Raw genomic sequence first — 25503 nt, 5'->3', positions numbered from 1 at the left:
TTGTATAATTCAGAATCGCACCCACCAGCAACTGCCCCTTCCCCTTATGGATTGTAAATACAAAACCTTGCCATAAACAAATTTGAAATTTGTTTATATACTTGTAAAGCTACCCATTGAGCTAATGGGGTAATTACGATAGCAATTTGTGCAAAACTGTTTTTGTGAATGTTTTATTTTTAGTAACAATTTTACACAATTTGAACGCTTACAATGCAGTTTATCTAAAAAATTACAAAATCACTGAATTTTTGCAGATTGGATTTTTATTAGTTTAGTTAATAAATTGTGCAGATTTAATTATGGTTAAAACAGTATTTATTTCCGTAATCATGTAAAGTGTTCACTCATTTTTCTGTTCTCGTTATGTGAAATACTCTTTCGTAATACTTTGATTGCATGTTGGTATTATATTATTGATCACCGTGAATCCGTGAGCAGCTAACGTTTTCTGTAACTTTCGTTTTCAATAAATAACACAATGTAACTGTCCATGTTCACTTAACGCCAGTGCGGCTATGAATACACTGCGGATTATGGTAGCTTTAGTAGCAATTTTAAACACGAAGAACAACGGGGGACCGAACCTACTGCGTATATAGGATGCTGTGTGGTAAGTTGGGATACAGTTTGCTCCTGAATTCCATAGTTTCCGAAGGTGTTTTAAAAAATTAACATCGCTGTTATAGAGAAGCTGGGTTAAAGTTCTATAATTATGTTAATATTCTTTGTTTATACAGTACTACCAAATATGACCAGAAAGGGAAAAGATAACGTGTCCCACCTTACCCCTCTCTACTATACATAACAATTAGCAATTGTATATGTATAACAATTCGAGTCAACGTTTATACAATATACAACGGAAAATTCGTTTACCAGCACTGCCTTGTTTTGTCTGCACTTAAAATGAACAGAAAACCACGGTACTACGTATTCAAATACGTAATGTGACGTTCCTTTTGACGTTTGTTTTGATATCACTGTTGTTTTGTTGAATAACATCATTGGTTTATTACACAAACAACAGCCGAGTGCAGCGAAACGAACGTTTATGTAACAATAGGTATTTGACGTTGAGTAAAACGCAAACCTGTCTTGGTTTAATTTTTACGCGTAATACCATACGATCAGAATGCTTTCCCCTCATATTAGGTAGTAAATACTACATGGGGTAGGTTGGGACACCTTAAGCACATAATATACAAATGTATCCTATAATCACGATTAAATAATAAACAACGGTCTATGTATATATAACCCTGTACTAAGAATTACAAAGCTTTCTTGAGCTAACTTTGAGGGTAACCCCAAACGCGTGAACCGGGCGAGAAGAAGATGGAACACCTTTTCAACCCTTGGTAGTAAACAAAGAACCCTTAAATAATTATAAAACCGCATCCTCACGACTCCCATGGACAGTTGTTAATTCTTTAAAACACCATAGGTTATTTGGATATTTTTTGGTAAAGGTGTCCCATCTTCCCCCGACCTACTATATATTGATTTGCAAAACGTCGAATGATATGGCAGATTTCTGAAGTGTTAACGCAAACAAAGTGTCCTATACTGCAATGAGAAATAACGTAATCTGGTTGTTGTGTTTATATTTTGCCATGGTGCCTTTAGGCGCACTTGGTTGAAAAGAAAACCACATTTCCCTTTGAAATTTGAAGCCATCCAGGTCGCGAACTGACAGCCTATGCTTATCGTATATCTGCGCTGGCGGAGAAAACCCGAAAATTGCTGAAGCTATTTTTAGTTTTCCTGCTAATTTTAGTATTCGCCTCTGAGAATGAATTTGTGAGTTCATATGAAAATTGCGCAGGTCCAGCTTTTTGTAAGAGATTATTTTAAAATCCGCCCCAAATTCTAAATTCAAGTATTTAATATTATTTAACTTTTAATATTGAAAATCAATTGCATGAAAAAGTGTGTATAGCAAATGGCAAATTTACGATCATTGTTTAGGATTTCAATGTTTTTTTTTTTTTAACTAATAGAAATAGCACGCTAACTGCGCCACATATATGGTATAAACCCATCATTTCGGCGCTGATGTTAAGTTATTGAATGTTGCTTCCAAAATCAATAAAAATTCCGACCAACTGCTCAAAACTTAAACAACTCCATGTAAACCTGTTATTTTGCTCAATATTTCACTTTTGTGGATAATTTGTGGATACGGTTGGTTAAGTGCAGTGTATGCGTTAAATTACAAAGTAAACACTTTTTGATGGATTTGAAAGCTTAGTCCGAATAAACAGTTTTTCATAATTCAGAAAACCCAACCGTATTTGATTGTTCCTTGTGTATCTTCTAATTGCAAGTTTTCTAGCGCCGCAGGGTTATTGCGGGGTGCTCGTTTAAGCTAAATTGATGATTAAACGTTGTTTAAGCACTGCCGCGTGTCGGTGCAGTGTCAATATTTTAATTCTGTTGTTAAAAAGCTCGTCGTGAACTCTTTTTACTCGAAACCGCCGGAGTAATATAAGGATTCGACAGGTGAACCACACGTTAGTTGAACGGTCGAGTTTCGGGTCTAGAGATTGACGTATAGTAATGCACTTGTTGTTCAGAGTCGACTACACAACACATGGCGTATGTTGAGTGCACGGTCTGACGAGCTGGCTGTTGGCCCAGAATTGAAAGAAAAAAAGGGGACAATAGATTTTAGTTCCCAACAACGATTTTATTGTTTAGATAGACGCAGGAGAATTTAATGTAAAAAGGCTTTAAAATGCAAGACGAAAAGAGTGTATTGGAGGAAAATTACCGAACGTATGCGAAACGTTGGTTGGTGTTAGGTTCTGTAGTAATATGCAACCTCAGTGGAGCGCTGGTAAGTCATTGTATTTGTGGCATTTTTACGATTATTTAATTAAGCTCCTGTATGTTTGCAGATTTGGCTTACTTTTACTGCGGTGCCATATCCAACGGTGGAATATTACAACACTGATCTTGCAACGGTGAACGGGCTCTCGCTCGTTTTTATGATCTCGGCAATCCCGGTTGGGGCTGTTGCGACTATTGTACTTGAGAAATATGGATTGAAACCAGCCCTTCTTATTTCTGCGTGGCTTACCGCTATTGGTGGCGGTCTGCGTATAATAAGGTTAATACGAATAATGTTTGTTTTGGGGAAGCATGCGTTCTAGCTTCTATTGCCTTTGTCACATTTTTATCGCCTTTTGACCCAACTCCTATTTGTTTTTCCGGAACTCACAGTTTTAATTAATAAGTAACCTAATACAAATCACAATCAGACGATACCCTGGCGCAGCAAAATAACACTGCGAAGGGTCAATAAAATTGCTCACACCACAAATTGAACTCCGGGTGACTGTTCGTTGTTTACCACAAACAAATATCCGTTTCAGAACAAAATTTTCGTTTTTTATTTGATAACCATTTTATTTTTGATCACATATATACTAAACTATGTGCATGATGCACCCTTTTATTTGGTATAAAGTTGTTTTCAATCCCATGTTTTTCTTTACAGCGTCATTGAATCCATTCCACCGACCGGCAAGATTGCATTATTATTCGTCGGGCAGACTATTTGTGCTTTGGGTCAGCCTTTTACCATGTACGCCCCGGCAAAGACGGCATCAACTTGGTTCGCCGACGACCAGCGAACTCTCGCTAATACATTTGCCTCTGTGGGTGCGTATACATACGGTAATTTGGGGTAAAATGGGATACCGTTAGCACCAAAACCCCATATTTCCTAAACGTGTCAATTAACAACGCTCTTTTGGCAGGGCTGGAGTTATAAAATTTTCTTAATATTCTGTATTTATCTGCCAAAGCTAGGAAAAAAACTCCATTTCACCTCAACCTACCATACGTCTGTTGCTCTTATAAGCTCCCTTATAGAAGCATCTAATTTTCAGGACTTTACTTTCAGCAAACCCGGTCGGTGTAGTGATCGCAGGGCTTGTTTCGCCGACATTTGTGAGCTCGACTACAGGAGAATTAGACATGCTTAATCTCGTGGGTGATCATTTTATATTTACTGACTATTGGCATCATAGTACAATCTTTAATCGATCAGATTTTTACAGCTCATTACGATGGCCGTACCCGCAGCAGCTGGTGCTGTTTACACAACCTGTGTTATGACGTCAGGCGAACCGCCTTTACCGCCCTCTGCCGGCGGCGATAAAACGAAAAAGGAGGTTTTTGGGAAAGGAATAAAAGTAACGCTTGTTGTTGTTGTATTTTTTTCATTTTTATAATAATTAACCGATTTTAGGAAGTACTACGAAATAAAGATTACATGATTCTTGTTCTCACGGTCGGCGGTGGGATCGGTCTTTACTCAACTTTCGCCACGTTGCTTGCACAACTTTTATGCCCCTTTGGTTACACCAACGTGAGTGAAAACTGTTTGCATTTGAAAAAAATACTTAATACTTAAAGTACTGGACCCTACTGTGTATATATACATAAACTTAAATTGAACAACTCTTTACAGGCATACAAAGTATGCAAACAAATTTATCCTATAGTATAGGGTGGAGAGAGACGGAACACCTTTAGCACATATAGTATCCCATTATCCTGATCGTGTTAAACAATTAACAACGGTCAATAGAAGTCGTGAAAATACGGTTTTATAATTCTTTGAATGTTTTTTGTTTACTAACAGATGGGACGAGAAAATAGAACGAAAATGTGTCCCATCGTCCCCTACCCTACTATATACACGTGCTTATCTCCGACTGAAGTTTTTGATCATTTAAATCATAATTAACCATATAAATTCTATAACTTCATAAACGACAAAACGGCAACCCATAATCTTATTAAACAGACCATGGCCGGTGTATGTTCCGCCGTGCTCACTGGCACAGGTGTACTTGGAGCTGCTATAATAGGAACCTACTGTGACATCACAAAGCAGTTTTCATCTACAGTAAAAGTCTGTTACGTCATTACAACGATTGGAATTATTATTTTTAGCTGTGTAAGTGTTTTCCTATATACTATTTAATATACATATGGATAAGGTATAAGATAGGTCCTTATGCGGCACATTAGATACACTTTTACTTTTGCCAATTTTTCTATTACCCCAAGTTACTATAGTTAGTTTTTTTTCAACGTTCTGCTTTTAAAATCAAGTTTGTTGTTAATTGTGTATTAGCATATCGAATAAGAAAAAAACACCCACTAAATACGCGTTAACTCGTACGCCAGCTCGAGGTATATTAAGCAGAACACCCGTGTCGTAACGACTGTATAGTTACCCAGCCGTGCTTGTGAGGATAAATAAGTTACATTCATCATTCACCCGCACCTGGTTTATTCAATTTATATTCCCTCCGATAGACATTCCACTACAACATGGGGTATTTGGTTCTCATTCTCATTACCGGGATCGGTTTGTTTTCCTTTGGAATTTATCCCATTGGTGTTGAACTGGGCGCGGAATGTACTTATCCTGTTGGATCAGCTACAACATCTGGTCTTATTATGATTTCTGGGTAAAATTATTGTTTAATATTAACTGCATTATACGTTTGATTGACCCATTAGTTTTTTAGTCATATGTACAATACTGATAATGGTTACTACTGGATTGTCTGAATTGCCACACTAACAAAAAAACACACTCAGAAAGTTATATACGTGGTAACTATAGTAAGCTGGCATGAGGTTTATGAAAAAAAACACCCGTTTATAAACGACTGTCGTTTTCCAGCCATGCGAGAATAAACCAAGCTACATTTTTTTATTCATCAAGGCGCTAATCGGTTAAAAATGAAGTAGCGCTTATACCGTTTTAATTAAAATCAGTCGTTATCTATCAAACAGCCAACTTCAATCTATCATCCTTATATTCATACTGCAATCTATCGGATCTCCAATGACAGCGGAGCAGGTCAATTATTATGACTCAAAATGTCATTACGTAAGCGATGAAGTGTTAACAACGACATACACAACGCCTTCAGATGTTACTGAGTTAAGTTCCGTTGCCATGGCAACCGCTACTGCAGCCGTTCAACCAATAACTTACGATATGAGCGGTGAGTTTCACCTAGACTTAATATATAGTAGTGTGGGCGAAGGTGGGATACCTTTTCATTCTATTTTCGCATTCTATTTATTAGTAAACTTAGACCAATTAAAGCCATATCGCCACGACTTTTTTAGGCCGTTATGTTAAATATGTTAGACCAATTAAAGCCGTACCGCCACGACTTTTATAGGCCGTTATGTTAAATATGTTAAAGGTGTTCCGTTTTCCCACAGTACTGTATGCTCATTGTATAAATGTCAGATCTCAAGTTTACCAATGTTTGCATATGTATAGTAAGGGGTAGGAATAGGTTTTATTCTATTTTCTCGTTCCATTTGATAGTAAACAAAGAACATGAAAGAGTTTCCGCCGAGTTTTGCTTGTGCGGCTATAGTGTTTACACTGCTAAATTAAACTCAGTAAAAGCTGTATCTTTTTGTGTACACGTCACACACCTAGACTTTTTAAATACACTCATTGTGTAAAATGTATGTAACAAATCCAAACTATATAAATACCCGTGTATGTATGTATGGGCGGATACATTAACACAATACGTGCTAATAATACAACAGATTTGTTCCGGTTACATAAGAAACTTAAAATACACGAAATCTTTTTTAGTTTCTGTGTACGTGTGCACGGCCTACATTGGGATTCTATGCATCGCCCTTCTTGGGTTCTTCCGACCTAAATACCACCGTATGAAAGCAGAACAACATGCTATAAGTGACAACATTTCGCAATGTAGTACCAGCAATATAACTGCCGTGTAAAAATACAGTAGGGTGGGGAAAGATGGGACACCTTATCTTTGGGACACCTTATATATCGTCACATTTGGTAGTAGAAAATAGAAACAAAGAATTATAAAGCTGTATCCTCACTCTTCTCATAGACCATAGACCGTTGTTAATTGTTTACAAGATATTATGTGCCAAAGATGTCCCATCTTACCCCGCTTTACTACATTTATAAAACGTTTCTGGTCAGTCGATGGAATATTTAAGTTTCAATTGATCTGGTTGAATATAAAAACCTAAACGTTCAAGTTCTCTTCATACACTAAATGAAGTTATCTTTTAAAACGTATATCAGAAATTTAGGTTTGTTTTGTAATAGGACTTGTTTGCGTGTTTGTATACTGTACATATAAACAGCTTATCGAATATGCTAACGTGCCCTATTTAATATATATCATGCATCTCACTGGTTTCAGTGTCTATTCGAGAAATATAAATTGGTTCACCAAAATCTACCAACAAAATTATCCGACCGAAAAAAAGTTAAATTACAAAATTGTCACAAAATTGTTATGATGTGATTCAATGTAGTTAGTTTCCTCTGCTGTCGCGAAGCTCGTCGGACCAGCAATATCACGTTGTTTGAACCGGTTATTTATAGGTATATACTCTTTCATTAATCATTCTGCGGACTACCTAGTGATTAAAGCAATTTTCAACGAGTGTTGTGTTTATAGTTGCTGCTGAAGCTGAGTTGAATAATTTAAACTGAAAAGTTCAAAATACTAGACATTAAACAAAAGCAAAGTTGACAGCTTTCAGGTTAATAGCAAAGCGATGAATTCCACATACAACGCTGCAACGATTATGGGTAATCAAACTGCTGGTCAGGTTGAATATGATTTTAATTGCATGGCTGTTGTTTTCTGTTCCACTAATTTCACCACTGAATGTGAAAACGTGACTCTGAATGCTTGCCCAGCGTGTAACATGCGGTATGCAGCTATCTTCATTACTTTGCTTCTCATACTTGGATTCATGATAGTGGCGGGAAACGTCATCATAATTATTAGCACCAGATTCTTAAAACGTCAATCAAAAGTTGACGTCATACGCACGTCATTGGCCGGGGCAGATATTTTAACAGGTAAATTATAAACTTGAAATGCTAGACCAAAGAAACTATGTATAAAGGATTCAATTATTTGCACATTACAGGTTTGAATATATTCACTGTGGTAGTCTATCACTTTGTGAAAACTCTTAACTGGACTGCTGCTGAGTTGGTGCAGTACCAAGCATCGGTGGTGAACACCGCACCTGCTGTGATAGGTGCTGTTGTGTTTGTCTTTACTGTCACATCATCATTGTACCACCTTCTGCTGCTAAGCTGCGAACGTCTGTACGCGATACAGTGGCCAATCAGCTACAAATTACAAAGTCGCTCTTCACTGCATCGTGTTCTGATTGGCGTTTGGATTGTTTCAGCCGTTACAGCTTCGGTACCTGGTAAATACATTTCCTTGCTGTTATATAGACAGACGGCTTAGCAATGAACATTTTTTACGTATATACATCATACAATTTAAAACAATGATTTCGATACAGTGATGTATCAACGTACCTTTAAATATTTATCACTTTTTGATAATAAAGAATAACCGACTATGTCAGCTTATGCTCATCGTTCATCGTAAACACAAACTACAAATTTGTTCCGCATTTTACCAGTTTGTTTTATTGCAGGGTGGTTTCCGAAACGCTTTGTGTTTAACTACTTCCCAAGCTTGTTTGTGTACTATCCGTATATCAACCTAGTCGATGCAAGAAAAAATATCGACTCGGTCATTGTTCTTATGGGAATATTTATAGTTCTGCCTTTCGTTTTAACGGTAAAATTATGTTAAACGGACTTCCTATTATATTCAGATTCTATTTAAAAGCCTGTGTGTAATAGTACAGTATAGGGTGGGAAAAACGGAACACATTTTCATTCTGATTTCCCATCGCATTTGATAGTAAACAAAGAAAATTCAAACAAGACCGTATATCCTCGCGACTCTCATAGACCGCTGTTAATTATTTAAAACACAGTCCTAGACCGTTGTTAATTATTTAAAACACAGTCCTGTCGCCCCCACCCTGATGTATAGTAGGTTGGGAGAAGATGGGACACCTTTAGCCTATAAATATCCTTATCGTGTTTCAAACAATTACTAACGGTCAATGGGAGTCGTGAGCATATAGTTTTATAATTTCTTTAATGTTCTTTGTTTACTACTAAACGAGACGAGAAAATAGAGATAAAAGTGTCCCGTCTTCCCCCACCTTACTGTACAATGCATTTATCTAGATGTTGATACTGACAACGACCATGTGTATTGGACACCTACAGTTTAAAAAGTCGAAACGGTTGGCCAACCATGCCAGAGCCAGCAACATGAAGAAGGAATTATCTATGATTGTACATTTAAGTACCATGAAACTTGGATTTTCAGCCACCGTCAGTCAGTATAAACTCTAATTTAAAACTACCATTTTAACACTTTATAGTAGGGTGGGGGAAGATGGGACACCTTTTCATTTTATTTTCTCGTTCCCTTTGGCAGTAAACAAAGAATATTCAAAGAAATATAAAACCGTGTCCCCACGACTCCCACAGACCGTTGTTAATTGTTCAAAACACGATCAGGATATTTGGATATTATGTGCTAAAGGTGTCCCGTCTTCCCCACTCTACTATAAATCTTCATACACCAAGACACGGAATAAGTTAATTTGTATTTATAAATTATTTCCTTCTCTTTTCTATAGTTCCCATCGTGGCACTATCAATCGCATACTTCACTCTTAGAAAGAGCTGTGCGGAGATAGTTGCACCAACCGCAGCTTGCTTTTATCTCAGCATGGGCAACAGGTCAGCATGGTTCTTTTGCAAAAATGCAACACAGTTTTAATTTATATTTTTTCACAGTTTTGATTTCTTTTCCTTGTTTTAACAGTTTGGTCAACGTGGTGGTGTATAGCCTATTCGACAAGGATTTTCGAAAATGTGTAAAAAGCAATTTAAGATTACGCTGTCGTCTTTGCTAAACTGGCATCAACTCACCAGCAAGCTTTATACTGAAAAAGACACGATAGCCGGTTTTACAGTCGTCTCTATGGCTTACTATACAAAATTTATTGTAAGCGAGAATCGTTTACCAAACGCCATTTTATATTCGTCAAACGGCTTATTTGCAGCAGTTTTTTATCATTAACACTTTTTTAGGGAAAGTCAAAATTTTTCAATTCCTGAAACATTTAATACAATTAAAATACAGTAATGAGAAAGTAGAAAAATTTTGTTGGTGTTCATTAGATGTTTATGTTTTTTGTTTGATACGGCTCATCGATTTTGGTTTCGCTTGGACGCGCAACGTGATGCAACGTCAACAAACTTTTCTGTGTTTTGCAAACGCGAATGATGTTTTTAGAGTAACTACATGCAAAACGATCAAAAACCCTAGCATTCTGACGGTTCTTTCTAATGGTTTGAGCAAAGTAAGTACGGTAACCTAATAACTGAAGTCAAAATGGCTAAAAAGGATAATTTGAACAGAGGAAGTAACGTAGAAACATATAGGAAACGCATCGGTAAGCTCTCTTAGCTCTGTGTTAAAAAAAATATATTTTTTTAAACTAAATACTTTGTGTTTTAGGGAAACAGGAGTATCAGCGAAATAAAGTTGCCGTAAAGTCTGTCAAGGATGCAGCAGATGCAAAGCAGTCAGCTATTGGAATTCAGGTACGATTATCCATAAATTTTTTTTTACTTGTTATTATTTATTTCCATGCATAAAAATTGTACACCTAGCCTAACTGCTGACTTTTATTAACTTTTTTTTTATTTCTTTTTACTTTATACAGCTAAGATGTTCATGTAACAGATAGATTTAGTTACATTTCAACTAGTATTTTTTATTCGACACATACAAAAATATTCGAAAAAATGTTTTTTGAATAAAATGACAAATGTTTCAACTTCCCACAAAAATAATAATCATAGTCAGCGCCTACTGCTAGCCAAGTTGAGTGTCTTTCCTAAAGTTATTGGCAAATGTTATTTTAGGAAGTTCTGTTGGTATTGCTGGCAATCTTTGTACTTCTTGCTTCAATATACCTTATGTTCTTTCTATCATTCACAAAGGAGTAAATGAGTGAAGTTCGAACATAACTAAAATTGAAATTCTGCAATTGCAATTGTTTGCAAAAAATGATTTTCGGTTTTGAATTGATTTATAATTTTTTTAGCATTTAAGTGTAGTGTGTAGTTAGTTGTTTTAAAATTGTTTCTGAAAGAATTTTTATTTAGTTTTTAGTGATATTCATATGAATAAGCAATTATGTTATGTTGAAAGTATTTCACCTTGTTTGTTTACTTTAACTTTATGGAGCAATTGATTTTAATATGGAGCACTTTTAATGTTAAACTTTTTTACTGTGAGTAATATACAAGTTTCATTTAAAAATATTTTAAACTTTAACTATACATATCGAAATATATATTTTATTATGCCCACAGTTTTATCAGTAATTACACATTAATACTGCTTTATGTGCTGTTAGTTTTAAATGATTAAAAAATAATAATGTAAAGCACTTGTCCATTTTGCTGTTAAGTGTAACCCAAACTTTTTTCTTGCCAGGATGGAATTGGCGATAATAATTGATCAGTTTCAATCTAACTTAAGAGAAGTATTTGCTTCCAGTACATTAGTAGTTAGGGTATACAGTACACATATAGAAAGATTGATAATCTTTGTGTGCTTAGGAAATAATGGCAGGTTGTAAATGAGGATTGATAAAAATACTGGATGTTCCTGTATTAGAAACCCCAGTATACCAGATCCAGCTATTTATATATCAGAAAACCAAGCTTTCTTATAAGGCAGATTACAAGCAACTTGATTGCAACTGCAAGAACTAAAAACTGATTTTTGTTCTTGATTTAGTTTTGGTTTATCGCATGAACAATACGGAATTGTTAGATAGCTGACTGTCAGTTTAAACCTAATTCAACTGCTCCTGTTTCAAGGCTGTGTGGATTTCCTCTATTTTGTGTAGTGCGGATGCAATCGACGAATGCCAAGATGAAACATTACTCGTTTGGCACTCCTGTAACGTGGTAGGCGCTTGTGGCTTTTTTTGCTGCTGTTGTTTCGCTTGGATCGGCAAATAATATCGGGAATTGGTTGGTCGTGTTTTTTACAGTTCAAGAAAAAAACAAAGTTAAACATACTAAAAGCGTCTTTAGCAGTAGCTGATATGTTGACAGAAAAACATTGATCATCGTCGTTATGAACATTTCAAACATACCGCGTTTTCTTTCAGGAATTCAAATTGTTATCGTAACTGCGCACAACTTTAGCTGGACTAATAATTTAACAGCGCAGGTGCTTTAAAGAGATAATGCACTTCACTTATCACCATGCCGTTTTTCTTTTCTAACCTGCGATCGACTTCAATAAGTTATATCACATTTTTTAGCTTGATAAATGTTCTCATCTATAGTTTTTGCGATCAAGTGTTTAGACTTTAGAAGAACTTCTGTTTTACGAATTGTCAAAGGCTGGAAAATGACATCGTTTTTTGATGGATTATCAGGATAAAAATACAACAAAACCGTAAATCATTAAAATTATTTCAGTGGTGTGTACAAAAAAATACTCAGTGCCCACATCTGCGATTTTTACGGTGTGGCATAGTTCACCCCGAATATTGTAAGCCCACGAATTCAAAAGTAATATATTCTGATAATATGAATAGAATTTAACAATACGAATAGGACGCGGTAGCATTCTGAGGGACTGTAACTTTATCTAAGTTTCTCATTGTGTACCAGAAATTAATACCGGCCCGACAAAAGGGAGTCTCGTGATAAGTTATACATGACATGAAGAAAACAAAAGTTGATCATCTGACTGCCTTTTCTTTAGACGCTACAAATAAGCCACGAACATAATTCGATCGCGAGTTTTGTCGTATCCGACTAGGTATACAGACGGGTGCTTCATACTGTTCATAATATAGTACAAAATTAAAGGAATAGTAGGGCGGGGGAAGATGGGACATCTTTAGCACATACTGTTCATAATATAGTACAAAAAAAAAGGAATAGTAGGGCGGGGGAAGATGGGACATCTTTAGCACATAAGTATCCAAGTATCCCAATCGTGTTTTAAATAATTAACAGCAGTCTATGGGAGTCGTCAGGATATAGTTTTATAATTCTTAAAATTTTCTTTGTTTACTACTAAATGGGACGAGAAAACAGAGTTAAAAGGTGTCCCATCTCCCCCCACCGTACTGTATCATTGTTTAACAACTACGCAGAAAATGCGCAGAATAATTATAGTTACCATCAATATAATCGCACAGTTTGTCGTGCAGATACACGATGTTTAAGCTATTTATTTTGTCGTGTTTTATTGGAGCTCTTGTCTATGGACAGAGCCCAACAATGAGTTATAGCCATAGAGCAAGTGTTGGGGTGAATGGTTCTCTGTTTTGGGAGCTCATCAACGCAACGCATATTACAATGGAGGTAAGATTTCTTGTTATGTTCTTATTTAGCCCCTTTTCAACTTCGTAAGTGTTTTAGGTGCCGTGGAACCGTTGGTTAGCGGGACTGCCTACAACCCAAAGATTATGGGTTAAAAGTTCGTCGCTGCTAATCGTTGTAGACATATGTCTCCTTGAGCAAGCCATTAATGGCAATTGCTCCAAACCAGTTGTCAGTAATGGATTGTCTAAACTGTCAGTTGCGGTCGTGGTAACTCGTAAAACGAGATGTATGAAAAAGAACACCCGTGTTACCACGACCGGCGTCCCCCCCCACTTAAGAATAAAGCAATTTACATACATGTAATTTTTTGCGCAGATCCACGTTCAAACAACCGGTTGGATTGGTTTTGGTATTTCACCAAACCCAAACATGGTTAACGCCGATATCTATGTTGGTTGGGTGAAAGGCTGTACTGGATATATTACGGTATGGTGTTGCGTGTTCTTAAGTAGCGACGTCTTATACAAGCCACAACTTTACAAATCAAGGAATATATATTATAGGGTGTAGAAAGATGGAACACCTTTTTATTCTATTTTCTCGTCCAAATTTGAAGTAAACAAAGAACTTTCAAAAAATTATGAAACCACATCCTTTCGAATCCAGTGGGTCATTGTTAATTGTTTAAAACACAATCAAGATATTTTTATGTTATTTGCTAAATGTGTCCCGACTCCCCCTTTTCTACTTTATCCCTAAAACTAACCTTATTGACGTAATTTGTTCAAAAATCCACCTCCACGCAAAACGACAGACGCAACCCTTAACAATATGCTTGTAGGATCGACATGCAACAGCAGATTCATTCCCACCAAAAGACACCCAACAAGATATAGAATTATTGGCGGCGTCAGAAACCAACGGCTGGACTATGTTAAAGTTTAGACGGCAGCTTGCGGCGTGCGAAACAACTTTTGATCGTCCAATCACGGTAAAACAAGATAATGCAGTTTGTTGGTAAATCACACTTTTAATACTTGAGCCATTAATGTGTGGCAGCAGTCGGATGATATGATACAGCAGGCGCAGAGATGAAATATTTTGCTTGACACAGCATGGGTGCTATTTTATTATGTCCGTAGTAAATTAAAATTCAGTTTTCAATGTGAGTTAATTAAAGCGCCGTTTCCGCTTACGTCTGTTTAACAACTCCCCAAATAATATCGTTTAGTGCGCATGCGCGGAAGTTGGAGGACTACGGGTAACCCCCATTTTATGGGTATTCCCCTATCTTTTTCTTGGTCAATAAAAATAAATTGGAAAAATTACAGTATATTTGAATTATCGTGTGCATTCAGGAAGACACACTAAAGCTGATATGGGCGTATGGAACAAGCGATCCAATTGGTACAGACATTGTTGCTGGCAATTACCATGGTATTACAAACAGAGGTATGTAAAACAATGTATCTGGTACTTTGATATTGTACCTATACTAGGCCTAGAGGAGTGTGTTGAACTATGGTAAACTGTACAATACATGCCGGCACAGATGAGAAAGGCCACTCGTAAATCACGAGTGGCCCTTCTCATCTGTGATACCGGTATACTGTATATTAATACGTAGTTGCAGCACACAAATGCCACGCATGCTGATTTTTGCACAATTTTTATTTAATGGTATATGGTAAGCTGTTACAGTAGTTAAGATAATCGCTAATTTTATGCCTTCACGGTGTACAGGAACACAGAACTTCATTCCTCTTCAATCAATTCCAATTTCCCAACAAACTACCGTGCCTGGTGAAACACTTTTAACTTTTGACTTTGTCAATTCTGCGTTTGCACTGCCTGCAGTTGATACTTACTACAGTTGTCGGTTGCTTGCATTTCCCACATTAAGCAGCAAACATCACATTGTAAAGGTACACAAGTGTTTTGTTTTAAATTATTATTTGAAAGAATAGAATATATAATAGAAAGAATAAGTATAACTTATTTACCCTTGCATGATGGAGCGACAGTCCTTTTAACAACAAGGGTGTTTTGTTTCATACACCTTATGCCCGGTTACAAGTTACTACATATGTAACTTGTTTTGTTTTAGATTGTTTTATGTATGGCTTTGTATTTTAACATTAGAAGAAATAAATCTAAATGTTCTTGCAACATGATAATTTGTTACAATAGATAGAACCGATGATCACAAGTGGTAACGAGTTGTATGTACATCACATGGTATTGTACATTTGCTCTCAACAAACTTTACAGGTCAGATTGTAATTTAGTTTGATTGAATTTGCCTTAGAGATTTATTTTTATCTTTTGTCTGTTTCAATTGGTTGTGTGATGTATTATAATTGCATGTATAGTGTATTTTTTATTGGTTTAATAAAGACTAAATTAAAAAAAAACTAATGGAATGAAAGTAGAAAATGGATTGTAGTTAATGAAAACATTTTATAATGCAATTAAATATAATAATTCTAACATTTTATTCATACAGGCCTCTAGCTCGCTTGGCACAACAACACAATGTTACACAAATTTACCAACAGACTTTGAAACATGCCAAGGTGTTTATATGGCTTGGGCTATTGGCGGACAGGTATGCAAACATCACTTTATTGTTACCAGTATTCAGAATGAATATTTTAGTATTGGGAATTCAATATTTTTAAATAATTAAATTTTATAGTCATTTTACTTACCAAGAGAGGCAGGATTTTCCATTGGTGCGACAGGAGACCCAAAGTTTGCAGTTTTGGAAATTCACTATGACAACCCTACAATACGATCTAGTACGTGGACTCAAAATAATTGAAAAACAAAAGTTTTTTACAAGTCTAATATCTTTTTAAACAGATGTTGTTGATTCGTCTGGTTTAAAGTTGACATACACTCCTAATCTACGAGCCAACGATGCAGCTATGATACAAGCAGGTCGTACCGTGTTTGGCTTAACTCACATAATCCCTCCAGGAGCACCGGCTTACAAAAGTTATGGAGAATGTACACAAAATTGCCTTGAATCTGTAAGCATTTTCACATTGTTGTTTGTCTGTGTTTTGCAGCCCATTAATTCACAAGTTTAAAAATAATCTGATTCTTTGTTACTTGTGGTCTGTTTATTACAGGCAATGGGGACAAGTATTAACAATATCACAGTTTTTGCAACACTTCTTCACTCTCATCTTCTTGGAAAAGCAATTTCTTTGAAGCACTTACGGTTTTATTTATATTTAATTTTTATACATGTTTGTCTAGCATCTACTAAAGCAACCATAAATGCCTAGAAATATCCAATTCAAGTTAAAATTAAACAAAAATCAAATTTTTCTTTATTGTTATATTGAAAAAATGCTTCAGTTGCCCCTACATAACACACACAAATATAATTCTTACAGAGGAACAACAGAACTTAAACCAATAGCAGTGGACAACTCATATGACTTTAACTTTCAAGAAAATCGATATTTACCTGAGTACCGTGTGGTGAAACCTGGCGATTCTTTGCAAGTTGTATGTACGTATAATTCAGAGGGGAAAACTGGCTTTACTTCGGTAAGCTTATCATTTATCTTCAGGCCATGGACATTGGTAATAGTTGACCTATTTGTTTACTTATTTTTTATGAAAAGTAGAAATGAAATGTCTCTCAAACTAATTACTCTAAATTTTTAAATGCGTATTTTGCGTTTTTGGTGTATACAGTGCACAGGTCATAGAGCGTGATTTTTAATTTTTTAAATTAAAAGAGATAGTGTTAAACACTAGTTTTCCATAAACAATGTTTAATTCAGGGTGGATTGGGAACTTCAAATGAAATGTGTCTTGCATTTGTATTCTATTATCCTCAACTGCCGATAACCAATTGTGCTACTGCCCCTAGCTTCCAGCTTTTGGTTCCATACCTTGGATACAGTTTGTCTGATTTAAGGCATGTAGATGTGTTAGTAAACAGAAACATCAACCAGTGCAATGATTTATGAATGGAGGATTCTTAAACAAAAAATAGTTTTACAAAAGAACCTGCAAAACATGCTTAAAATCTCCTATACAATTAGAAGCATTTTAACTTGCTGATGAACTGATTCACCCTTTGTGTCAACATTGGTTAAGTTCGACTTAAACCCTGGTCCATAATTGCCTTTTCATCCGTAAGATTTCCCTTCCTTTTTATAGTTTGTTGATAAATATAAATTACAATACTTTTCAAATTAGGATGGTTGAAACTTTTATTTCAGTTATTCCAACTTTGAACGCATACTCATCTTTTGCTGAAATAAATATAACAAGTGGTACAGATGCGGGTATGAATGTTTTGCAAGCACTAAACAATGTAAGTACATACTATATTTAATACAAATGTGGTATAAAGATTTTTAATGAACCTATATTCTTATATGAAAACAGCATGTCAGATTGAGATTGCATTTTTTTCAGAGAACTTGGTCTGCCACAAATATTGCCACTTTCAACAATGATATAAAGAATATGCAACGAGATCAGGAATGTCATAAAAATGCAGTCACCCCAGCTGGTGTTGTAGTAAGTTATATTGTAATACTTTTATATATTTATCTTTGTTTAGCTTAGTTGTTCTTAAATTTTAGAATTAATTTGTGTACATTTCTTTGCACAGACTTCCCTTGTACCACCCCCTAACATAACCACAGCATACGTAGCCCCAACATTGACATGTAACCCTTCAACACCAGCCGTTACCCAACCTTTGCAAAACTGCATTACTGGTTCAGCGAATTCCCTGCAGTTTCCCTACCACGGCATGCTCTTCAGTTGGCTGGCTGTGATTATGAAACTCATTCTTCCATAGGTTGATATTTTTATATGTAGTAATATGTTTAAAAGATAATGAAAGATATTTTACATGACACATACTAAATGGTGTATAAAAAGTTGTTTAAAACATTTTATTTGATATGTTTATTATAGTATTAGGTTTTATGATTTTGTTTTATAAGGATTTGCTTGCAGTGTTTTATTAGTGATAAAAAGTATATATACCCAAGACCTTGATGTTTCTCATATACCCAGATGCATGCTTGGTAAAGTTAGGCGAAGCTAAACTAGTCAGAAGAATCTTCTTTGCTTTTGTGTTCACCATAAATGCAACTGCGCCATTTATGTGCCATGGAAAGAGTTTTAAAGTCGTATCTATGTTATCAAGTTAGCTGCCATAATATAGATATAGTCTTTAGTAGCTAATGCATTTTGTTTGGCACTCACATCGCTCATTTGTTTGGCACTCACATCGTAATCAAAAGATATGAAGTCATTGGAGTGTGATTCTCAATGCTGCTACCATTGTGGGCGTGTCAGCGTGTGTCATACGGTAAAACACTTAGCTGACCTGGCTTCCTCACAGTGGTCACTAATTGGTTGTCTAATTATAAGCCATACCTACAGAAGAAAACAACCACCTACAACCATACGTGGTAAGCGAACACGAGGTGTATAAATTTAGGCACCTGTGTTATACCATCTTGCAAGGATAAATAAGTGTCATTAATTCATTTAGTGATACTGTGGTATGACTTATTCTTAAGCATTGTTTCTGCAACCCAAACATGGTCAATTATCTTATTGCATTTATTATATTACAAACACACAAATCCCAGAAAACTAAACAGTTTCGAGATTTAACTGATAATTCAAATCATTCTGAAAAAGTTAAAAATTGGAATGAGTATAGAAATAGAATAGATTAAAATTACCACCAATTACAAAATTCTCATTACAAGAATTAGTATAGGTCTTCTATATACAGTGCAAAAGTACATCTTTGTAACAAATCTTTGATTACAGTAAGTGCATATATAATATATTTACACGTTTTGGAGCCTGTAATTGACAAAAAACAATACAGACTGTCATAACAACAAGTCCGCTTGATTTTCTATTAGAGCATTTTTACAACAGTATTTCTTGAATGTTGAAAGTTAGTACAAAACAAAGTTATGATAAATTGATTATACATATGCTATATAGGCTATATATTTATGTTAACATCATATACTGTTTATAAGATTTGCATTCAATTTTATAAGATTTGGAAAAAAAAGATCATAATGGGAAACAGACAATGTAAACAAATCATTGATTGACAGGCTGTGTTGGTTTGAAACCTACTGTAAAGAAGGGTAGAAAACTGGTAACCCAGTTAAAAAAAACTTTACAAAGTACGAATTTTTCAGCTGTATTGGGTTTATGATTGGCAGCTAAACAACCCTTATATCATTATCAAAGTGAAATAATAAAATGTTTAAATCTCAAAGAATATCCGGATTATGGTGCTGACTGCTGGTAGTAGATCATTGCTTCAAAACGCATCATAATCATTGATAACCATTGGTTAAATGTAATCAGCTCAAATAAGATGGAAAGTGGCGTTGAAAAGAGAGTTTTAATCAGAGTCTCCAAGGTATTCTTCATAATTGATGTTGGCTGTGGTGGCAAGCTTTGGTTTGAGTAGAGCCGCTGTTTCTGGATCCCCTGCCAGATCATATGGGAGTTTGTTGTCATTGTTTCTGATATTTGCAATTGCCCCTTTCTCTAGTAAAAACTCAACAACTTTTGCATGTGATTTCCAGGCAGCTCCATGAAGTGGAGTTTCTCCAAGCTTGTTCTTCACATTAAGGTCAATTAGATAGTTGTCAGTGAGCAATTCCACACATTCTCCATGGCCACCACGTGCAGCCCAATGAAGCGCCGTGCTGCCAGATTTATCAACCCCATTAAGGGCTACCTTGTTATCAAGACACTCTGTTAGGAAACTAACATTGCCGCGTTTTGCTGCTTCATGCAGAGGAAAGTCAATGGAGTCAGCAATATCCTCGGCCACATAGTTTCCAGGCACAATGCCACTTTTACCATTCAGTGTGGCTTTCCACCATCCAGATTCAGATTGGTCACTGATGTAGAGTCGATCACCTTCATTAAACGAAAGTTCATCTGACTGCACAGCTGCATAGGACCACAAGGCTTTATAGACTTTTACAATTCCGGGTTTTGGGGCCATTTTCGGAGGTGTTGGTTTCGATTTCCCAGACATGATGTAACACTTTATAGCTATAATGTTTTAACTTGAAAATGAATTTAGGAAATATGCAGTATTAGATGAACGTTAGTACATAAAATATTAGATAGACACATTTTTCCCTAAAAAGTATGTAAAACAGGGCTAGACACTATAAGGCTATAAATTGATGTTATAAAAAGTAAAAATACCGATATAATCAATTATAGTTTAAGCTTTATCTGGATGTATACTAGTCATAATAAACCAGACCATATACAAGGAAGAAGGAACATATGATAGACCCGTTTCGTCGTTTGAACTTAAACCGCCTCTAATAATAAAATCTTACGGGAAAAACACAATAACTATCACATAAATACATTATGAGACGAAAAAATGTTTTTAAAGTTATAACTTTATATAAAATTGAGCTCAAAAACAAACACTGACTACGAATACTCTGTTGATGGTCTGATTTAGTACACAACTGCAGATAGTTGCGTTTTTCTTCTCGTTCTCTCTTAGTCAACGAGTAGCATAACTTGCTTTGTTAATAAGAGAGAAAGTGCATCATTTGCCAACAGTAAGAAAAACGCAAATTGCATGCACATTCATTTTGATTTGTTAAGGAGCTTAGTTTTTAGAAGTTTGGTTTCCCGAAAGAACAAGACAGAATTTCGCTCTGCGCTAAGAACATGAAACTGAGTAGTAAATATATTTACGTTGGCTCTTCCTACGTATCACTGATATGCAATAATATGCTCACAGTTTTTTACGGGATATGTTTATAAAGTAATATCATATCATTTAGGGTTCTAAGGGTGAACAAATATTGAAAATTGTTGTACGAATAAACGTATATATATTTATTTTCATTGTCATTTGCCATGTTTCTTTTACTGCATAAACCAATATCACTGTTTAATAGATATTCTAAACTTAGATAGCTCAACGCTGTTTGCTCATTATATTAGTATGGTAGCAATGTCAGAAAAAGTAGGAAATCTTAACATTAAAAAGACCTTAATCAAAGAAGGGAATGGAAAGTTACCAAGATTTGCTGCTGGTTCAAAAGCTACATTTCATTTCAAGACAATTATAGCTGCAAAGAATTCAAAAGATGTAGGCTATGTTTTATCTTGTTTGTATATTTCTGTAAATGTAATGCTTACTATTGTGAAATATTGAGAGAGAAACTTTGTTGCAATACAAATATAAACTTGCTAAAGATATCTATGCAAAATTGCAATAAATAATCGCCTATAGATTTTCCTTGGCGAACATATTGTACAGTGCAATTTCGCCCTCAACTTTTTATACAAACTTTAACCTAATTAATAAACCATGCTGGTCCTAACGGCTAACACTATTTACATTTCTCATTAAAAGGAAGAAACTGTGCTTGATGATTCAAGAAAACATTTTTCAAAACCATTTGAACTCCTTATCGGCAAGAAATTCAAGTTAGAATGTTGGGAGGTTTGCGTGAAGACTATGTTGCATCAAGAGGTTGCTCGCTTTGTATGTCCAGTGGATGAGGTGATGGATTACCCGACAATATCAAGGAGTTTGCGGGATTTATATCATGGTAAGAGTGTAACGTTGATGTTCAGTGTTTGCACTGTGTCTTTGCTACTTTATGTGCGTGTATTTGCTTAATTGTTGTGTTTAGATTTGTCTTTGTTACTATTTTGTATTAAGTAGTAATAGTCAAAATAATTTACCTAATATGATTATTAATATACAATAATAAGATTATTGTCATGTGTTTTCTCATAGAATTTTTAAAACTTTAAAAAATATTTGACCCAGTTTTAAATCCAAAAGGAGTAGATTGTATTGGTGGTTATCTCATGCAATAAACAATATTTAAAATGCTTAGTAGATAATCTTTTGTTTTGATTGATAGACTGGTTTTTGTTTAAAATTTTATGCAAATCCCTTTTAGTTCCACATCAGTATCTTTTTATCATTTATAGTAAATGAGAAAAACAGCATGATGTATATTTATTCAACCAAATTGTGCTCATGTATAATATAGTAGCAAAACAAATTACTTATCCTTTATTAAAAATGTTTGGTGTATTGTAGAAAGTGTGAGATTATTGTGACGTAATTGTAATTTAAACAAATTTGCAAACCTTAAATTTGCAATCGTATCTAAACTGTTTTTTAAAATATATATTGACTTATTGGCATGCATGCTTTTGGTCTTAATAATAAACTAAACTGCCCATCAGTAAAGCAAGTTGATCTGCTTCTGTTCAAAAAAAGTTTATTTTTTACACTACTAAGCCTATAACATGGTATTTATTTTTACCATTTTGTAGGCAAAGACCACACATCACATACTTGTGGATTGCATGCCATTGAAGATGGTTTAGGTTATGAGGATCTTAATATTCTTCAAAAACACATGAAGCCACTTACGTTTGAAATTGAACTGTTAAAGGTAGGTAATAAATGTATCACTCACAACACAAGTCCCAAGTCAAGGAAATATAAAAAATTGTTGTTGCCTTCTCTGTAACAAAAAGGTTAATCTTTAGACAGTTTTTCCTATATTTTTTAAAAAAGCAACTTAATAAAACTTGTAGTCACAAGTCATTATAAAAAACTGTTTTTGCAGCTTGTGTCTCCAATTGTATAACAACCTATTATAAGAGTGAAATAAACAAGGTCAAGGTTCATAGAGCTGTTAAGTTATGCTACAAGTCATTGACTAGAATTTTGTCAAGATCCTAAAAATATTGAATATACAAACCAATACATTAGCTAGTTTTGTTTAATAAACAAAATGAAATTATTTTCACACAATATGCAATTTAAGGTTGAAGAACCCATGATGTACGAGAAAGAGTTATGGCAGATGGATGAAAAAGAAATGCTTGCTAATGTTCCAAAGTAATTAAGTTTAATTGACATTAAAATCCAAGGATATTTTACACACTTAACCGCATAGCACCGTAAAATAATTCTGTTATGCATTTACTGAAAGTTATTTTATTATTGTGCTACCTGCTAGGCCTTGAATAATATGCTTGCTTTGGATGTTTACTATAATAAGATTGTGGTTTAATTAGGTTTCATGAGGAAGGAAACAAGCTTTTCAAAGCTGGTAACATTACTGATGCTGAAAAGAAATATGCCAATGCCATTGGCTGCCTTAAACATTTACAAATTAAGGTATTATACTACTAATTGGAATCTTTTAGTTTTATTTTATTCAGTTTTCATTCTTTTGTTACTTCTACCATATAAAAAAGTAGTGTATTTTTAACAAAACATTTACTTTTATTAAGTACTTCTGCTACCAGATATAATGTAAAAATCTTTGCCAACGTTTCGAAATGCACTATGTTTTTAACACCAGATAGACTGTTGACAGATTATTTACATTATGCCTGGTAGCAGAAGTACATAATAAAAGTAACTGTTTCGTCATAAATACACTACTTTTTTCATTACCAGATGGGAACATTTTATTCCTACCAAATAAGAACATTTTTTCACACCAGATAGGAACGTTTATTTAACACCAGATGAATCGTTGACAGATTATTTACATTATGCCTGGTAGCAAAAGTACATAACAAAAGTAACTGTTTTGTCGGAAATACACTACTTTTTTCATACCAGATAAGAACAATTTTTTCGTACCAAATAAGAACATTTTTTCACACCAGATAGGAACGTTTATTTTAATACCAGATGAATCGTTGACAGATTATTTACATTATGCCTGGTAGCAAAAGTACATAACAAAAGTAACTGTTTCGTCGGAAATACACTACTTTTTTCATACCAGATAAGAACAATTTTTTCATACCAGATGAGAACGTTTTTTTTCATACCAGATGAGCAGTTGAATAATTGTTTACCTTACTTGTTCATTACCAGGAGAGACCTGGAACAGATACATGGGTTGATTTGGATAAACAACAGATCCCACTTTTACTAAATTATGCTCAATGTAAATTAAACCAAGATGAATATTCAGTTTGTATAACCAACTGTACAGAAGTACTGGAGAAGATAGATGGTGCTGTGAGTACATTTTCAGTTCATTATATTTTTAAAGTTTGAATCAAATATGAAATATATATTTTTATTAGGTTAGGGTAATGGGCCAAATCTGGCCATAAATAAGGTCCCCACCCACATAGAATAGACATCATTTTTATGCGTTCGTTGATGTCTGAATACATTCTGCCTCTGCCTTGATTTAAATATCTGTCGTTCGTTCGTTAGTTTCAAATATTCGATTTAGATGCGACAACACAACATAATTTTAAATCAGGATAATGTAAAAGCCCTATTCAAGCGTGGTAAAGCGCATGCCATGATTCTTGATGAGAAAGAATGCAAAGCAGACTTTAACCGAGCGCTCAAACTTGACCCAACAATTCGGGGTGAAGTAAATCGTGAGCTTGCTGCCATGGTAGCTCGACAGAAACAGCGTGACAATGCACTTTCAAAACATCTCAAGGGAATGTTCAATGCTGACAAACTTGAGTGAACATTCAAGTCCATCAGAACATGAAAAGCTGCCAGTAGCAAATTCTTCCGAATTGTGTCATATATGTTACAACTTGTACCCAATGCAGTATTTTATTACCAAGTCTGCTACTTAGCTTAGCTATCCTATGGTTTTAAAGATGAACTTGTCCTGTTTGATTGTCTTAATAATACTGTTTGTCCCACTCGTTATGTGCTGTTTTTTATATCTTTACCCCTTGAACATGATTTTTGTACAAGCTGTATCACATGAAACTGACACGCTTCAAAATTTGACCAGTCAGCATTTTAGAGTCTTAGATACAAATTGCACATTATATTTGAAATCTTTGTTGCATTCCACCTTTCTGGACTGTGTGGAATGTTAATTCTAGTTTCATAGTTCAAACGATTGAAATATTCACATTTCAACACACGAGGATAAAATCCTATATATTGTGATTTTATATTGCTCGTATATATGCCTATCGTCCGTTCGTTTGATCAACAAAAAATACATTTCGCCCGGAGCGGATTTGGGACATGTTGATGTTTCGTTGCTAAGCAACTAATCAGGTTTAACTACAGTCTTGTTTTGGTTACGCGAATCGAATTAAGTATTTATTTGCTGTTATGGTTG

At 34.9% G+C, this 25503-nt stretch overlaps 6 protein-coding genes across 9 annotated transcripts; 5 read left to right on the top strand and 1 right to left on the bottom strand.

Moving 5' to 3' along the window:
• Positions 1–1483: 1483 nt before the first annotated feature.
• On the top strand, positions 1484–7076 carry LOC100176537 (solute carrier family 49 member A3-like). Its single transcript, XM_002121271.4, has 10 exons — positions 1484–2842; positions 2904–3115; positions 3506–3669; positions 3914–3999; positions 4071–4205; positions 4262–4381; positions 4823–4975; positions 5341–5495; positions 5827–6041; positions 6659–7076. The coding sequence occupies exons 1-10, from the start codon at positions 2741–2743 to the stop codon at positions 6808–6810; spliced, it is 1494 nt and encodes a 497-aa protein (XP_002121307.1). The 5' UTR covers positions 1484–2740; the 3' UTR covers positions 6811–7076.
• Positions 7077–7545: 469 nt separating this feature from the next.
• LOC108949345 (octopamine receptor beta-1R-like) lies at positions 7546–10033 on the top strand. Of its 2 annotated transcripts, XM_018811383.2 has the most exons (6): positions 7546–7924; positions 7996–8286; positions 8524–8669; positions 9131–9284; positions 9592–9694; positions 9780–10033. In XM_018811383.2, the coding sequence occupies exons 1-6, from the start codon at positions 7615–7617 to the stop codon at positions 9868–9870; spliced, it is 1095 nt and encodes a 364-aa protein (XP_018666928.2). In that variant the 5' UTR covers positions 7546–7614; the 3' UTR covers positions 9871–10033. The 2 variants fall into 2 exon arrangements, with proteins under 2 accessions (XP_018666928.2, XP_026689613.1); XM_026833812.1 differs by lacking the exon at positions 9780–10033 and having other exon boundaries at positions 9131–9280.
• A 159-nt stretch (positions 10034–10192) lies between these two features.
• Positions 10193–11415, top strand: LOC100180378 (triple QxxK/R motif-containing protein). Its single transcript, XM_002126350.5, has 3 exons — positions 10193–10413; positions 10479–10564; positions 10889–11415. Exons 1-3 carry the CDS (start codon positions 10353–10355, stop codon positions 10970–10972), a joined length of 231 nt encoding a protein of 76 aa, XP_002126386.1. The 5' UTR covers positions 10193–10352; the 3' UTR covers positions 10973–11415.
• Positions 11416–13185: 1770 nt separating this feature from the next.
• LOC100184367 (DBH-like monooxygenase protein 1) lies at positions 13186–18356 on the top strand. Of its 2 annotated transcripts, none has more exons than XR_003395783.1 (15): positions 13186–13363; positions 13700–13810; positions 14166–14315; positions 14683–14776; positions 15068–15249; positions 15515–15595; positions 15831–15932; positions 16023–16125; positions 16190–16359; positions 16462–16553; positions 16732–16888; positions 17128–17264; positions 17572–17666; positions 17771–17875; positions 17970–18356. XR_003395783.1 is itself a non-coding variant. In XM_026833810.1 (15 exons), the coding sequence occupies exons 1-15, from the start codon at positions 13217–13219 to the stop codon at positions 18159–18161; spliced, it is 1917 nt and encodes a 638-aa protein (XP_026689611.1). In that variant the 5' UTR covers positions 13186–13216; the 3' UTR covers positions 18162–18356. The 2 variants fall into 2 exon arrangements, 1 of the variants encoding a protein (XP_026689611.1); XM_026833810.1 differs by having other exon boundaries at positions 17128–17266; positions 17575–17666.
• Positions 18357–18919: 563 nt separating this feature from the next.
• On the bottom strand, positions 18920–20500 carry LOC100182722 (osteoclast-stimulating factor 1). The gene has a single exon (XM_002126706.4). It carries the CDS (start codon positions 20397–20399, stop codon positions 19752–19754), a length of 648 nt encoding a protein of 215 aa, XP_002126742.1. The 5' UTR covers positions 20400–20500; the 3' UTR covers positions 18920–19751.
• Positions 20501–21298: 798 nt separating this feature from the next.
• Positions 21299–25405, top strand: LOC100185083 (AH receptor-interacting protein). 2 transcript variants are annotated; one of them, XM_002126204.5, is made up of 7 exons: positions 21299–21488; positions 21756–21954; positions 22697–22818; positions 23197–23270; positions 23450–23552; positions 24267–24413; positions 24667–25405. In XM_002126204.5, exons 1-7 carry the CDS (start codon positions 21342–21344, stop codon positions 24883–24885), a joined length of 1011 nt encoding a protein of 336 aa, XP_002126240.1. In that variant the 5' UTR covers positions 21299–21341; the 3' UTR covers positions 24886–25405. The 2 variants fall into 2 exon arrangements, with proteins under 2 accessions (XP_002126240.1, XP_004225865.1); XM_004225817.4 differs by having other exon boundaries at positions 24637–25405.
• The last annotated feature ends 98 nt before the right edge of the window (positions 25406–25503 follow it).

This window comes from Ciona intestinalis, chromosome 3 (genome assembly GCF_000224145.3).
Source record: "Ciona intestinalis chromosome 3, KH, whole genome shotgun sequence".
Lineage (NCBI taxonomy): Eukaryota > Metazoa > Chordata > Ascidiacea > Phlebobranchia > Cionidae > Ciona > Ciona intestinalis.
The sequence above is the reverse complement of the archived record's forward strand: the minus strand, read 5'-3'. Positions and strand labels throughout refer to the sequence as shown.

What these genes read in the sequence shown, in the direction of transcription:
- LOC100180378 (XM_002126350.5), top strand. Translation starts at nt 10,353, where the DNA reads ATGGCTAAAAAGGATAATTTGAACAGAGGAAGTAACGTAGAAACATAT. An exon ending in AACATATAGGAAACGCATCG is followed by an intron (nt 10,414 to 10,478) that starts GTAAGCTCTCTT and finishes TTTGTGTTTTAG; the next exon opens with GGAAACAGGAGTATCAGCGA. An exon ending in AGTCAGCTATTGGAATTCAG is followed by an intron (nt 10,565 to 10,888) that starts GTACGATTATCC and finishes ATGTTATTTTAG; the next exon opens with GAAGTTCTGTTGGTATTGCT.
- LOC100182722 (XM_002126706.4), bottom strand. Translation starts at nt 20,399, where the DNA reads ATGTCTGGGAAATCGAAACCAACACCTCCGAAAATGGCCCCAAAACCC.
- LOC108949345 (XM_018811383.2), top strand. Translation starts at nt 7,615, where the DNA reads ATGAATTCCACATACAACGCTGCAACGATTATGGGTAATCAAACTGCT. An exon ending in CGGGGCAGATATTTTAACAG is followed by an intron (nt 7,925 to 7,995) that starts GTAAATTATAAA and finishes TGCACATTACAG; the next exon opens with GTTTGAATATATTCACTGTG. An exon ending in CGTTACAGCTTCGGTACCTG is followed by an intron (nt 8,287 to 8,523) that starts GTAAATACATTT and finishes GTTTTATTGCAG; the next exon opens with GGTGGTTTCCGAAACGCTTT.
- LOC100176537 (XM_002121271.4), top strand. Translation starts at nt 2,741, where the DNA reads ATGCAAGACGAAAAGAGTGTATTGGAGGAAAATTACCGAACGTATGCG. An exon ending in AATTAGACATGCTTAATCTC is followed by an intron (nt 4,000 to 4,070) that starts GTGGGTGATCAT and finishes AGATTTTTACAG; the next exon opens with CTCATTACGATGGCCGTACC. An exon ending in TTTTTGGGAAAGGAATAAAA is followed by an intron (nt 4,206 to 4,261) that starts GTAACGCTTGTT and finishes AACCGATTTTAG; the next exon opens with GAAGTACTACGAAATAAAGA.
- LOC100184367 (XM_026833810.1), top strand. Translation starts at nt 13,217, where the DNA reads ATGTTTAAGCTATTTATTTTGTCGTGTTTTATTGGAGCTCTTGTCTAT. An exon ending in CACAAAATTGCCTTGAATCT is followed by an intron (nt 16,360 to 16,461) that starts GTAAGCATTTTC and finishes TGTTTATTACAG; the next exon opens with GCAATGGGGACAAGTATTAA. An exon ending in CAGTTTGTCTGATTTAAGGC is followed by an intron (nt 17,267 to 17,574) that starts ATGTAGATGTGT and finishes TTATTTCAGTTA; the next exon opens with TTCCAACTTTGAACGCATAC.
- LOC100185083 (XM_004225817.4), top strand. Translation starts at nt 21,342, where the DNA reads ATGGTAGCAATGTCAGAAAAAGTAGGAAATCTTAACATTAAAAAGACC. An exon ending in TTGAAATTGAACTGTTAAAG is followed by an intron (nt 22,819 to 23,196) that starts GTAGGTAATAAA and finishes ATGCAATTTAAG; the next exon opens with GTTGAAGAACCCATGATGTA. An exon ending in TGGAGAAGATAGATGGTGCT is followed by an intron (nt 24,414 to 24,636) that starts GTGAGTACATTT and finishes TATTCGATTTAG; the next exon opens with ATGCGACAACACAACATAAT.